Raw genomic sequence first — 13,640 nt, 5'->3', positions numbered from 1 at the left:
ACACGTAGTTAAGCATAAACTTTATTCTGCTAGTTTGTCAAGGACGTAAATAATCCATATTATATATGCAACTTTATTGACTATTAGAAAATTACTTTTCCGTTATAAAATGGCTTGTCTTTTCCATAATTTTATTTTAAAGCAGATTCTAGCGATATTTTATAATATAAGCTTGTTGTTGATTAAGATAATTATATAATCTGGATATGTCTAGATTTACTATAATTATTTATCATCATCGATGATTGATAAATGTTTAACAAGTTATTATTGGGTGTCATGTGATTAATATGCTACCTATGCCATCATCAACTTCTTTATCAATTTGATCGAGTGTATATGCCCTGTCATAAATTAATCTTAATAACAATCTTCTGCATAAACAATAATTTAAGTTGTTAACTTGACCAAATTTTTTCAATATTAAGTTTTTTCATTTTAAGTGTATTTATGTATTTAAGTTAAAAATATAAATGTTTAAATAAATTTTCAAATGTTTTATGTATTTGAGTTTAATACATAAATAATTGAACTGAAGAAGCTTAAAAGTTGAAAAAGTTGGTCAATTTAACAATTTTTTTTCATTGTCAGTGTAATAAGAATAAAAATTCATTCCTGTAGAGTGAAAATTCACTGCTATAGAGTGAAAATTGAGCTTGTACAATTTTTCGAGTGATTTTTTACTCTATGAGATTTAAAAAGTATTTAACTTAAGTACAAAAAATGCTTAAATTTTAATTTAAGAATTTATATTTTTAATTTAAGTATATAAATACTTAATTACATATGTGCTTAAACTAAAAAAATTTAATTAAGTTGAAAAATTTAGTCAAGTTAACAACATTTTTTCTCAATGTAAACCGCAAGCGCGGCTTTTTTTATCATTTTCTTGTTTTGTGTCCAATGAACAATAAAGGCAAAATGATGAAAAAGAGCTCTAATATTTTTGTAATCTCAAATCTGTACGGCAGCCAAATTGCGTCTGTTAAAATCAAATATTCGTAGGATTGTTAAATTATATTCATTAAAATTCCCGCGCGAATAATTAACACTGTATAATTTTTTCGTTTTTATTTTCTTCGGGCCGACCAGATTACTTCCATTACATTTTGTCTGACCCTTACCAAGATTAATGATTAGACGTACAAAGTTGAAAGAAGAATTAATCTCGGATTGCACTCTTGTCTAAAAAAACATATGTCGTCCGAAAGTTATCCTGTACAAGATTGTTCTAAAACGTGTATACAGTGTTTTGTATTTATCCACTGTAACATTTATCGATTAGAATACGTAACACTGTCATATAACATAGTCTATAAAATTGTACTGTTGCTTAATCCGGTGTTTTAATCTTTGACATTTTGTGCAATTTAACGCATTGCAATCAGTATATCAATTTATTTAATACCTATGTAACTTCAATCATAAAAATCGATCTCTATTGAAACAAATAGATTATTCACTTGTTGGTAAGTAAGTTACATAATTTACGTAATTTTAATGCAAATTCAGGAGAGTTAAACAAATTACCTGGCAATATGTCAGAAATTAGAGAAATGTACGTGTAAGCATAACGCTTGTTCAATCAATATAGCATCAAGTATAGTTTTAATATATCTTTTTATTGCGTATTTCATATTTCATTTTTGTGTAAAAAATTAGTGATGCAATATTTTTAAACTAATATTAGCTTTGAAAGATACAAAAATTTCAAAACATTGTCAATGCATTGTCAAAAGTTGTACATGATAAAGCCTCATCACGTAATAATACATAAGAGATATTAGTCATCAAGTCATTTTCTAAATGGGAAAATTTTGTTACGACATTCTTGGCGTTTACTATAGAAATTTTTTTTATATACACAAACAATAGTACAAAACAAAAAAAATTTTAAATTGTTAACTATATAATATGTTAATTATCATACACTTAGTTATTGTAATTTAAACTAAAAAAAGAATAAAAAAAAAAGTTTTTATTGTAATATAAACTGAAAATTTTGCTAAATTGTTTATTGACGTAAATTTGCATTTGATATCAAATGTAGCTTATAATAATATTGAAATATTTACCTAAAAATAAAAGAGTTTAAAATAAATATTTTAATATGTTAAGAAAATATTCCATAAGTAATAATTTTCAAGTGTAATATCAAGATTTACCAATAATCGACTACTTTAAATCTAATATTTCTAATTAATATCATCATATCCTGTATTTTTCTATTAATATGACTTTAACGATACCAAAAATTTGCCGGCTTTGATGCCAGTGGATCTTTTAAGAAGCATATCAGACAAAAAGAAAAATCGAACAGATTGGACACTGTCTGGTTGTCTTGTGCTGGTAAAAACCTTGCTGATATGAAGAACACGGGTCTTATTCAATATATACCACGCCATGGTTTTCCTGGCTACTACTTCCCATTCAAGAACACCCCAGGCTATCTAAGCCCTCTTATTGCTCTGTTCTTCGAAAGGCCCAAACGTATGAATACACTTCATTTTGTCTTTAATATATTAACAAGATTTAAAGTAAAAAACAACTTTTTATTAGTATAATAATTATTTTATTTTTATATATTTAAAAAGCTAAGGATTAATTTAAATATCTAAGAATCAGAGAAATTTTGCTCACTACAGTTTATAAAGAGCAACATTTCAAGACGTTGTCAATTCCAAGTTAATTCAATAAAATTTACGGATTCGAGAAATCATTAATTATTAATATATATAGGACTGAGGTAATTAACATTTATCTGTTTTGTTGCAGACGGCGTGCTCATTAATATCGAGTGTAAAGCATGGGCGCGCAACATTATCCACGATAGATTTGAAGAAAGTGGTTCGGTGCACTTCGAATTCATGGTGGACTAAGTCCCGGCTAGTTTGGTCAGTCGCCAAATCATCTTCGCCACCGCGTCCAAGTAAGAAGCTCTTGAGCTTTTTGTAACGAGTTGTCACGTCAGCGCGGTTTAATTATATTAATGTTTTATCACGTTACCATACGTTTTGGCATATCGATATGTTAAAATTCTTGGGTATTGATAAGCGAGTACTCAGTGAATTTTAAAGACAGCAAACACAAAGAAATACAAGCGCTAGGTTTGGACTATATCAATCATTATTAAATAACAACTTGTAATGTTATTCAAAATTTTGAGTGATGTTAGCAGTATTTAAAAAAAAAAAAATACTTATCACGCAAGAAACTGCCATCGATATATATTAAAATATTGAATAAAGTTACAAGTTATGTAAAGGTTAATATCAGAAATTTTTTCAAAATTATTGGTAAATTAAAATCTAAAAATTCTTTATAAAAGTAGAAGAAAATTGCTAAAAACTTTTATTTTTGAAATGTTTCATCGAATTCCAGAACGTGCTGAAGTGTTTAAGTCGTTAGGTTTTCAAAGAAGGCGTTATTGAAATTGTCTAGATATGTTATGTTTGCGACGTGATAAAGTCACATCACAATATGGAATTTTGTGTACATGGATTCATAGATAAAGTGACCGTTCACACAATTGCATTTTAAAGCAGATTTGTTATTTAGATATTTTACAATATAAACTTGTTCTTGTTGATTAAGATAGTTATATAATCTAAATATGTCTAGAATTACTATAATTATTTATAATTGATAAATGTTTAACAAGTTATTATTGGGTGTCATATGATTAATATGCTACCTATGACATTATCAACTTCTTTAACAATTTGATTAAATGTATATGTCCTGTCATAAATTAATTTTACACTAACAATTCTCTGCATAAATGATAATTTAAGTTCTTAACTTGACTAAATTTTTCAACTCGATTAAATTTTTTCATTAAAGGTATTTATGTATCTAAGTTAAATATATAAATGTTTAAATAAAATTTCAAATGTTTTATGTATTTGAGTCCAATACACAAGTATTTGAACTGAAGAAGCTTAATCAACTTGAAAAATTTTGTCAATTTAATAAATTTTTTTTAGTGTAATAAAAGTAAATATTTACTTCTCTAGAGTAAAAATTTAATTTTTACTTTAAAAGATTTGAAGAGTACTTCACTTAAATTAATAAATTTTAATTTAAGTATGCATATATTTAATTTAAATATAAAAATACTTAACTTAAATACATACATGTTTGAACAAAAAAATTTAACAATAAAGTTGACAAATTTACAACAATTTTTTCGCAGTGTAAACCGCTAGCGCAATTTTATTTTTATCATTTTGTTCTCGTTTTGTATCCAATGAATAATAAAAGTAGAATGATAAAAAAGCGCTTTAATCTCAACATCTTTATAATCTCAAATCTATTCATTAACCAAATTGTGTCTCTTAAAACCAAATATTTGCGGGATTGTTTAATTATATTTGTTAAAATTCCCGCGCAAATAATTAACACTGTTTACGTAATTTTTTTGTTTTTCTTTTTCTCGATTTGATCAGATTTCTTTTATTACATTTCATTTGACCCGTACCAAGATTAATGACTAGACGTACAAAGGAGGGAGAATTATCTTTGATAGCACGTTTGTCTAAAAGACATGAATCGTCTGAAAGTTGTTCTGTACAAGACTGTTTTGGAACGTGTAATATACTGATTTGCATTTATCCACTATTACATTTATCGATTAGAATAAGTGCTTTATAACATAGTAGTAGTCTATAAAATTTTACTGTTGGTTAATTCTGTGGTATTTTAATCTCCGATATTTTGCACAATTAAACGCACTGATACATAACTTTGTTAACGATAAAAATTGATCTCTATTGTAACAAATGGATTATTCATTTTTTGGTAAGTTATGCAAATTGTGTAATTTTTATTGCAAATTCAGGAAGGTTAAACGAATTATCCGGTAATATATCAGATATATGTATATTAAGTAAATGTGTACTAGAATAACATTTATTCAATCAATGTAGCATCAAGTATAGCTTATAAAACTTATTACAAAGACTATCCTATATCTTTTAATTAATCGCGATATAATTACCAGCATTGAATTCATATTGGCAATTTACTTAGAGTAGATGTATGTTTACATAACAAAACTAAAGCTAATTGTAAGTAAAAAAACCAAAGCTAGGCAAGCGGAATGATGATCAAATATGATCTTTTGATATTTTTGTCTGTTTTAATAATTTATATAAGATAGTACGTTTTGTTTTATATCAAAACTCTTTTTAGCATATTTAAATATTATGCTACTATATTTGATATTATATGGAATGGATAATTTCACTGAAATGCAGATCTAAAATTAAGTATGTACCATTATAAAATTTATATTGGACGTTTAAGCTGATTGCTAGAATATCAAAATTTTTTGCAGCAGTATCATCATACTTAACCCTTTCGTGCCTGACTTTTTTTTAGAAATCATTAACATCATAATTCATGTCTTACTTAGAAATTTTTATAGTCGCTGATTATAAATTTGTAATCAAAATTTCAAAATTTAAAATGACTGATCCAATTACGATGGACTAAATTGTAAAATTTCTGGGATTTTAATGAAATGCATACACCAGGATTTTTTTAAGTCGTTTATTATGAATCTGTAATCAAAATTTTAAAATAGCTTATCAAATATGATGGATCAAAATGTAAAATTTTTTTGGATTTAAATGAAACTCATGTTGCAGGAGTTTTTGAGACTGCTGATTGAAATCAATTGTTTTCATAGATACTTCTCATCAGCTGTTTTCATGACTACTTCTTATCAGTTATTTTCACTATTTTTCATCAGTTCTTTTCACGATTTCTTCTTATCAGTTATTTTCATGATTACTTTTCATCGGTTGTTTTCATGACTATACGTATTCGTAATTTATCGATTCAAAGAACCCTTGCAATATGAGTTTTATTCAAATTCAAGAAAATTTTACATTTTATCCGCCATATTGGATCGGCCATTTCAAATTTAAATTACATATTTATAATTAGCGCCTCTAAAAACCTCTACAATATGAATTTCATTCAAATATGAGAAAAATTATATTTTAATCCGCCATTTTAAAATTAAATAGCAATTTTTTAAAATATGTGGTCCTTACGTTGATTTTTTAAATGCGCCCAAACAGAACTTGCTATCTTAATTTTTATAGAAAATATATGCATTTTTCGTTTGATGATATCGTGACTTTTACAAGCAAATATATTTTCAGCTAAAATTTGGCAGTTCTTCGTAATTTTCTATACCGTTCAGTCCAGCTATTTTGATGCAACGCACGCTGTCTATCAGACATTGGATCCAAACGCGCCGAATGGGCAGCTAGATAATTTGCAGAATGGCAGCAATCCGGTTGTTAGTTTTAGGCCTATGCCTCCAGAAAGCAACGTCGAAAGTACTTTGATTTGGTACAAAGCCAGCGACAAGGGTAGTTATCTTCCCTGGGTCAGAGAGTTGGACGAATTTTTGGAAGGTAAGAGAAACACTTAATCTTCAATTTTCAATATAAAAACAAATACTGATTGTGAGTAAATACTCTAAATTGCCCGAAAGGAGCGCTTACATGTATTTTGAAGAAACACATCGCTAATTGTTGAATCAACTATGGTTAACTAACAGACACAAAATTAATATACAATTTTTAAAACATATTTTCTACGATACAGAATATCGAAATCCGCCTAATACCACGAGCACTTATAGAAGCTGCGATTATGATAATCTACCACCACCAGGTGAGCCTTCGGTTTGCGTTGAAGACGTGTCCACTTGGGGAAAATGCACGGCGGAAAACAAATACGGCTTCATCACATCCACACCTTGCATCTTCTTGAAATTGAATAAGGTTTATATACACTTTTTTTGTGGTGCACTAAACTTTCATAAAACTTTTGGTATGTTTTAAATCGAGACTGTGTTCATCATGAAAATGAAATATTAAATCGCTAATTTTATTTTTTATAAGCATTTTTTCTTTTATAATTGTATTATCGGGTAAAATATAATATGTAATTTATATCAATTAAAAACGTTTTAATTGATCGATTTATTGAATTTGAAATAATAATTAAATTTTTTATAATTTATTTTACATTCTTGAATTTCTTTAATCTTCTATGTTAAAAAATAAACAAATTTTTAAGAATTTGAAAGATTAACTTTTACTGTTTTTCGAAGATGTACTATTATAAGTTTCAATAGCAATCAAAACGACTGGATTCATAATTCTTTCTCTCTAGAAAAAAGTTGATTTAATAAGGTCATACCTTAAATTTATGATAGATTGTTGGATGGCAACCGGAATTTTATAATGATACCCAAAATTTTTCGTCCTTGATGCCAGAGGATCTTAAAGCACATATCAAACAAAAAGAAAATGCGAACAAACTGGACACCATCTGGGTGTCCTGCAAAGGTGAAAACCCTGCCGATGTGGAGAACATGGGTCCGATTGAGTATATACCACGCCGTGGTTTTCCTGGCTACTACTTTCCATACAATAACACCCCAGGCTATCAAAGTCCTCTTGTAGCTGTGCACTTCAAAAGACCAATGTGTACGAATATACTTTTATTTTGCCTTTAATATATTAACTTAAATTTGAAGTAGAAAACAACTTTTTATTAGTGTTAGCGTGAATCAAATAAAAACGATTCAAGACAGACTGTATACGTTACGTTATACAGTCTGTCTTGTTTTTATTTGACTCACCCTAATCTAATAATTATTTTATCTTTATACATTTAAAAAGCTAAGGATCAATCTAAATATCTAAGAATCAGAGAAATTTTGCTTACTACAGTGTCTACAAAGAGCAACATTTCAAAACGTTGTCAATTCAAAGTTAATCCAATGAAATTTACAGATTCGAGAAATCATTAACCATTAATATTGTTGTGCCCGTTCGGCCGAGCCGTATCTCTCGTCGAGTACAACAATACATAGGAATGAGATAATTAACATTTGTCTATTTTGTTGCAGACGGCGTGCTCATCAATATCGAATGCAGAGCATGGGCGCACAACATTATCCACGATAGGTTTGAAGAAAGTGGCTTGGTGCACTTTGAACTGATGATAGACTAAATCCCGGCCATTTTGCTCAATCGCTCATCATTGCTAACCGCGTCCAAGTAGAAAACTCTTGAGCTTTTTGTGACACACGAACTTTTCTTTCCACGAAGATGAGCTCGGCCGACGAGTTATCACGGTAATGCAAATGATCGATATCTTAGTTCAACCATGTAGATGTATTATATTAGTGCTTTGACGCGTTATCATACTTGGCATGTCGATATATTAAAATTTTTAGGTATTGGTAAGCAACGTAATGAATTTTAATAAAAGATAGCAGGTACAAAGAAATACAAGTATACGAGCTTTCATTTTCAAATGCGCGTTTCCTATAAAACAAGAGAAAATGATTATTATATTTGCAAATTCGGAGAGAAGATAATTCATGATAAACACATTGCATAAAATTGAAGAACAACAGTTATATATTGTTTTTTTAATACTATTTTTTTATATCAAACGAATTAAGTTCAGTGAATTCACATGTGTGCTATGACCTGCGAAAAATGAAAAAGGTAAGTAAGATACTTATATTTTTGTTAAACTATTAATTGTAAATAAGCAAAATCGTACATATAATTTAGAAGCAGATTCGTTCCGAATGTTTTGTTACGTAAAGATATCCCGCAAAAGTTTTTAGAAAATTGCAAAATTTCATCGCTTAAAGCTCCGTTTTTCTTATTCAATTATCTGGAAGACGGTCGCACTTTAACTCCTGTTCTGTGTAATATTCCTTTCCAGACGCAGACGTTATTGTAGACGACGGAAGATTTAAACACAATTGGCTAATAAGACTTACAATAGGCATGATTGTTAACGACATCGTTATACATGAAATGTGTTATGGAAAATAAATCGGATTTGCAGAATTGTTTGAATCTATTTCGTTATGCGATAGAAGAAATAAAAGAAGCATTTATCTTATTTCGGGATTAAGACTTAAGTCTTTTAAATTAATATTTAAAATAAATTAAATTAATATTTAAATACAATTTATAAATTAATTGCAATAATAAATTAACAAAATAATAAAATAAAGAAATAACTAATTAATAATAAAGATTTAAATTAATATTTAAACAAAATGTAAATTAATTCAAATGAAGAATTAATTAACAAAGGTATAAAATAAAGAAATGATTAATTAATAGTAAAGATTTAAGTTAATATTTAAACAAGATTTAAGTCAATTTTAATAAAAAATTAATTAACAAAAGAATAAATTAAAGAAACAATTAATTAATAATAAATAATAATAAATTATTATTGAAACGGTATTTAAATTAATTTAAATAAAGAATTAATTAATAAAAAAACAAAATAAAGAAATAATTAATTAATAGTAAAGATTTAAATTAATATTAAAAAAAATTAAATTAATTTGAATAAAAAGTTAATTAATAAAAAAACAAAATAAAGAAATAATTAATTAATAATAAAGATTTAAATTAATATATCGAAACAAGATCATTTACAATTGTTATAAGGCTTTCGCTATCTAGCAAATCGTATCATGCTGCGATAATAAATCGGTCTGGTGCACTTGTTAGAATTAATAAATGTGTGATCTCAGATTTCACAGAAGCACGTCACTTTCGTACGAGGTCGGGATACTTAAGAGCCGAGAAGCGCGTCGCGCGCGACGCTGATTCTTCCGTCTATTTCGCTCGAAATTCTCCGTCAGGACGGCAATGACATTAATGTCACATGACAAAATGGGCAGGATGTGGTCAATTCAGATCGGTCTCCGTGTGTGACTCACATTACACGCGCCTAGCTCGTCCCGGTGCGATAAAGGGAGTGGAGTGGACCACTAATCGAACAGTCGCTGCGAGCCGCGCACACGCGTGCCATCGCGATCTACTAAGGTCACATACACGTGGAACTGACCTTAGCCCCCAATTTGTCCGACGATTCAGTTCAGGAAATCGTATTCGTGGCTTTCTGAATCGCGACAGATAGGTGAACTATGGGAAGTAATCAAATAGAGGCAGATATTTATAACAATGTACAGAAACTAAATACTGATTCTTCCAATACTGATTTTATACACAGGGAAAACAGTATCAAATATTAGTACCAAGCTAAAATAAATATATTTTATTTGACAATCATTGTTTTTATCTAAGTAAGAAATTATATTTCTGTTGTGAAACAATTATACATAACTAATCGCTTATATGTAATTTAATCCTTGTTAGAGTTTGATATCTCATCTTAAATTTCAGTAACATATTTTATATTTTTATTTGAATATTGTAATAGTTGAGTACAATAGGATTGTTTTGATGATTGTATTAAACAATTTTTTGATGATATTTTGAAGACATATTATTTAAATGAATTCTCAAGATCTTAATTAAAAAAGGATTTGTGTAATATTAATAAAAATAATAAAAATATAATTACATTAAAGATTAATACTAAAAATAAACGTACTAAAAGCAAAGTATGTGGGATGTTTTACTATTCAGGGAGAGAAACGTAATTTATTAGATAACCTTAATATGAGAAATAATGATATCCGTCGTTCCAAAATAGATGATTACTCCATCTATTAGAACCAACTATTTCACAATTAGCCAAATTTTAAGCGCTTATAGTAATAAACCTAATAAGACTCAATGCGAATGTCTCCACGCATTTTTACTAACTAAATACATTCTTTTTAGTTGTAATACTTTGTAAACTTACTTGTTAAAATTAAAAACTTCGATATCACGCGCATAATCATGTTTGATTAAATTCGGTTTAAATTATTTTTTAGATTTTGTTATTATACCTCACATGACAAATATTATTTTTAACAAGTTATCATTTACATGTATCTAAGTTTTATAAAAATGTGTTTGTTATAAAAATATATTTTGAAATAGGTATGTAGAAAAAATAAAAAATTAGCACAAAATTAATAATCATTCACATTTAGCTTACTTTAAAACTCTTAACAGTCTGTGTGAACACAAGACAAATTTTGATTAAATTTTTTCTACATTATTTTAATATTGGAATTCTGTCTACAGTTTATTGTTTACATTATCTTAGATAATTTGAAAAAGGTAATATTTCTTTTATCTAAAAGAAATATTAAATTAATATATATTATAATAACGTAGATAAGATAAAACTATTTCTTTATCTAAATGATTATCTAAATAATTATGTATAGATAACGATAAACCCTGAAAATAATAATATTAAACTTAAATTAAATCAGAACAATAATATTAAAATAATACTATTACAATATTAAAATAATAATTAATTTAATAATACAAACATTTATAAAATCTCCTAAATTCCAAAATACTATAAAGAATTTGTTGTCAAAATATTATACCTCAACAAGGTAAATTTGATTTTGATTTGATTTTACCAGAGGAAAAATTTGTTATGTATAATTGTATATATTTATGTATGATTTTTGTACATAATTATGTATAATTATATATAATTATACATTATTTATATATAAATATATATAACTAATTTGTTCTCAGATAATTTTGATTTAAACTTTGACGCGATATTACTTTTCTGGTTAGGCCATTATCGGCTTTTTTTCAATTTTAATTACATAATAATCATAAAATTATACAAACTTTGCTTTTTAAATTGTGTTAAATCTGCAATTGAGCAGCAACGCGCGTATGAAATTCTGTTGAGCATGCATTTTACTTGCGTGCGTGGAAACCACGGGTCCCGCGAACAAGAAATACATCACTGATTATAATACGTGTGTATTACCATACACAATGTCAACGTACCGTCATTGACAAAACATGTACGCACCTGCAGCTGTGACCTGCCACGTCATAAAAGGAACAGCACGTTGTTACGTTGTGATGCATCCGCACAGGGTGTGCTTGAGATCTGTGTGAAAACGAATAATTTTGTCGCTTTCAAATGTGGCTAGAACATCAATTACCTAAAACGTTGATTAACACAACGCGTGAATGATTGGAAGGTGATACAGATTATTGTCGAAAAGCTTATTGAAAGTTTTGTAAAAAGAATATGTAACGTTCATACGTAATATTATAGTCTTTTCATATAAAACTTTTTTAAAAATAAGTTATATATATATATATATATATATATATATATAAATTAATATAATATAAAATTTCTATAATTGTATACAGGTTTCTAGTAAAATACATCTCTATATATTTGTTACTTCTCAAAAATAGAAAAATATTGTTCAAAATTCTAATATGGCATAAATAGATAATTACACCAATAGCTGTAAAAAAATTTATTCTAAATTATTATCTTTAAAATTTAAAAATAATAGAAATGATTTAAAAGTAGAATAATAATACATTGAATTCAATATTAAGTTGATTTCCAGATTTCATTACTAAAACTTTCCGTTTTCCTTTAGTTTAAAAAAATGAATTTAGTTTTAAAAAAATGAAAGCATTAGTTGTATGACATAAAAATTGTATATACAGGGTGTTCATTAATGGTTGTACCCACTTTTTACCATAGGACCATGATTTACCGACGGATATATATTTCTAACATATTATTATATTAGAAATAACAAATGCGTGCTTCTATGATAAAACGTGGGGACAACCATTAATGAACACCCTGTATAATTTTAACTATATGAAGCAACAAATTTTCTATAGGAGAAGTGTTTAATTATTTTAAAATATTGATATGTTTATGTTTTGTCTTAACTTTTTTAATAGAAAAGTATTTTACTTTTATTGGTATTTAAATTTCAAAAACACTAAGGGCCACTTGCACCAACGCCGATTAACTTAATCGCTGATTAGTCTATCGGAATTGACCAATCGTATTTGTCGTTAAGTAAAAACGACAAATGCGATTGGTCAATTCCGATAGACTAATCAGCGATTAAGTTAATCGGCGTTGGTGAAAGTGACCCTAAGACTTGTTTGCACCAATGTAGATTAACTTTAAACTCAGTTTAATTAACTTTCTATCTTTTTCTAATTTTTAGTATTGGAAAAAGATAGAGAGTAAGTTAAGAGTGTAAAGTAAATCATTGATGCAAACGTCCAAGCAGCAAGGTGACATCAAATAATGTTTTGTAATAATAATAGTCACTTCTCTAACGTCAATAAGACGTCACTGTAACGTTATTTGACGTCATCTTGCCACTTGAGTGGGTCTAAAACATTTAAAATTGAAATATCTTTAACAACCTTCAACGTTTTAGACCTAAATACCGTTTAAAATATTTTTAAATATTCGAAAAACAAAGACAAGCATAAAAACACTTTTAATATCTTAAAATTAAATACCCAGTAAACGAAAATAAATTCAAATAAAAATTGCAATTTATTTTAATTTACCTAGTTTGCGCTAAAATCTACTAGTATTTTTGAATTCAAATAGACTCAAATTGATTGAAATACGAAATGCGCTATTTATCATTTTGAATTCGGATGAATTCATGTCCCCATTATATTATTTTTGGATTCAAATAAATTTAAATACAAAATGAACTATTCATTATTTTGAATTCGAATGAATTCATGTTTCCATTATATTATTTTTGAATTCAAATGAACTGATGTATAAAATGAGCTATTCATCATGTTAAATTCATATTATTTTCGTATTCAAAG

At 27.4% G+C, this 13,640-nt stretch overlaps 1 protein-coding gene across 3 annotated transcripts; it reads left to right on the top strand.

Annotated features, from left to right (window-relative positions):
- Window positions 1-4,195: 4,195 nt before the first annotated feature.
- LOC105201235 (sodium/potassium-transporting ATPase subunit beta-2) lies at window positions 4,196-8,900 on the top strand. 3 transcript variants are annotated; one of them, XR_005574842.1, is made up of 6 exons: window positions 4,196-4,800; window positions 6,174-6,431; window positions 6,625-6,803; window positions 7,241-7,514; window positions 7,940-8,167; window positions 8,270-8,900. XR_005574842.1 is itself a non-coding variant. In XM_039449529.1 (5 exons), exons 1-5 carry the CDS (start codon window positions 4,782-4,784, stop codon window positions 8,041-8,043), a joined length of 834 nt encoding a protein of 277 aa, XP_039305463.1. In that variant the 5' UTR covers window positions 4,196-4,781; the 3' UTR covers window positions 8,044-8,900. The 3 variants fall into 3 exon arrangements, 1 of the variants encoding a protein (XP_039305463.1); XR_005574841.1 differs by having other exon boundaries at window positions 7,940-8,546; window positions 8,773-8,900; XM_039449529.1 differs by having other exon boundaries at window positions 7,940-8,900.
- Window positions 8,901-13,640: the final 4,740 nt, after the last annotated feature.

Source organism: Solenopsis invicta, chromosome 1, assembly GCF_016802725.1.
Source record: "Solenopsis invicta isolate M01_SB chromosome 1, UNIL_Sinv_3.0, whole genome shotgun sequence".
NCBI lineage: Eukaryota > Metazoa > Arthropoda > Insecta > Hymenoptera > Formicidae > Solenopsis > Solenopsis invicta.
This window is presented reverse-complemented; position numbering and strand designations above follow the sequence as displayed.

Coding starts and splice junctions, on each gene's coding strand:
- LOC105201235 (XM_039449529.1), top strand. Junction 6,432..6,624: donor GTTGGACGAATTTTTGGAAG/GTAAGAGAAACA, acceptor TCTACGATACAG/AATATCGAAATCCGCCTAAT. Junction 6,804..7,240: donor TCTTCTTGAAATTGAATAAG/GTTTATATACAC, acceptor AATTTATGATAG/ATTGTTGGATGGCAACCGGA.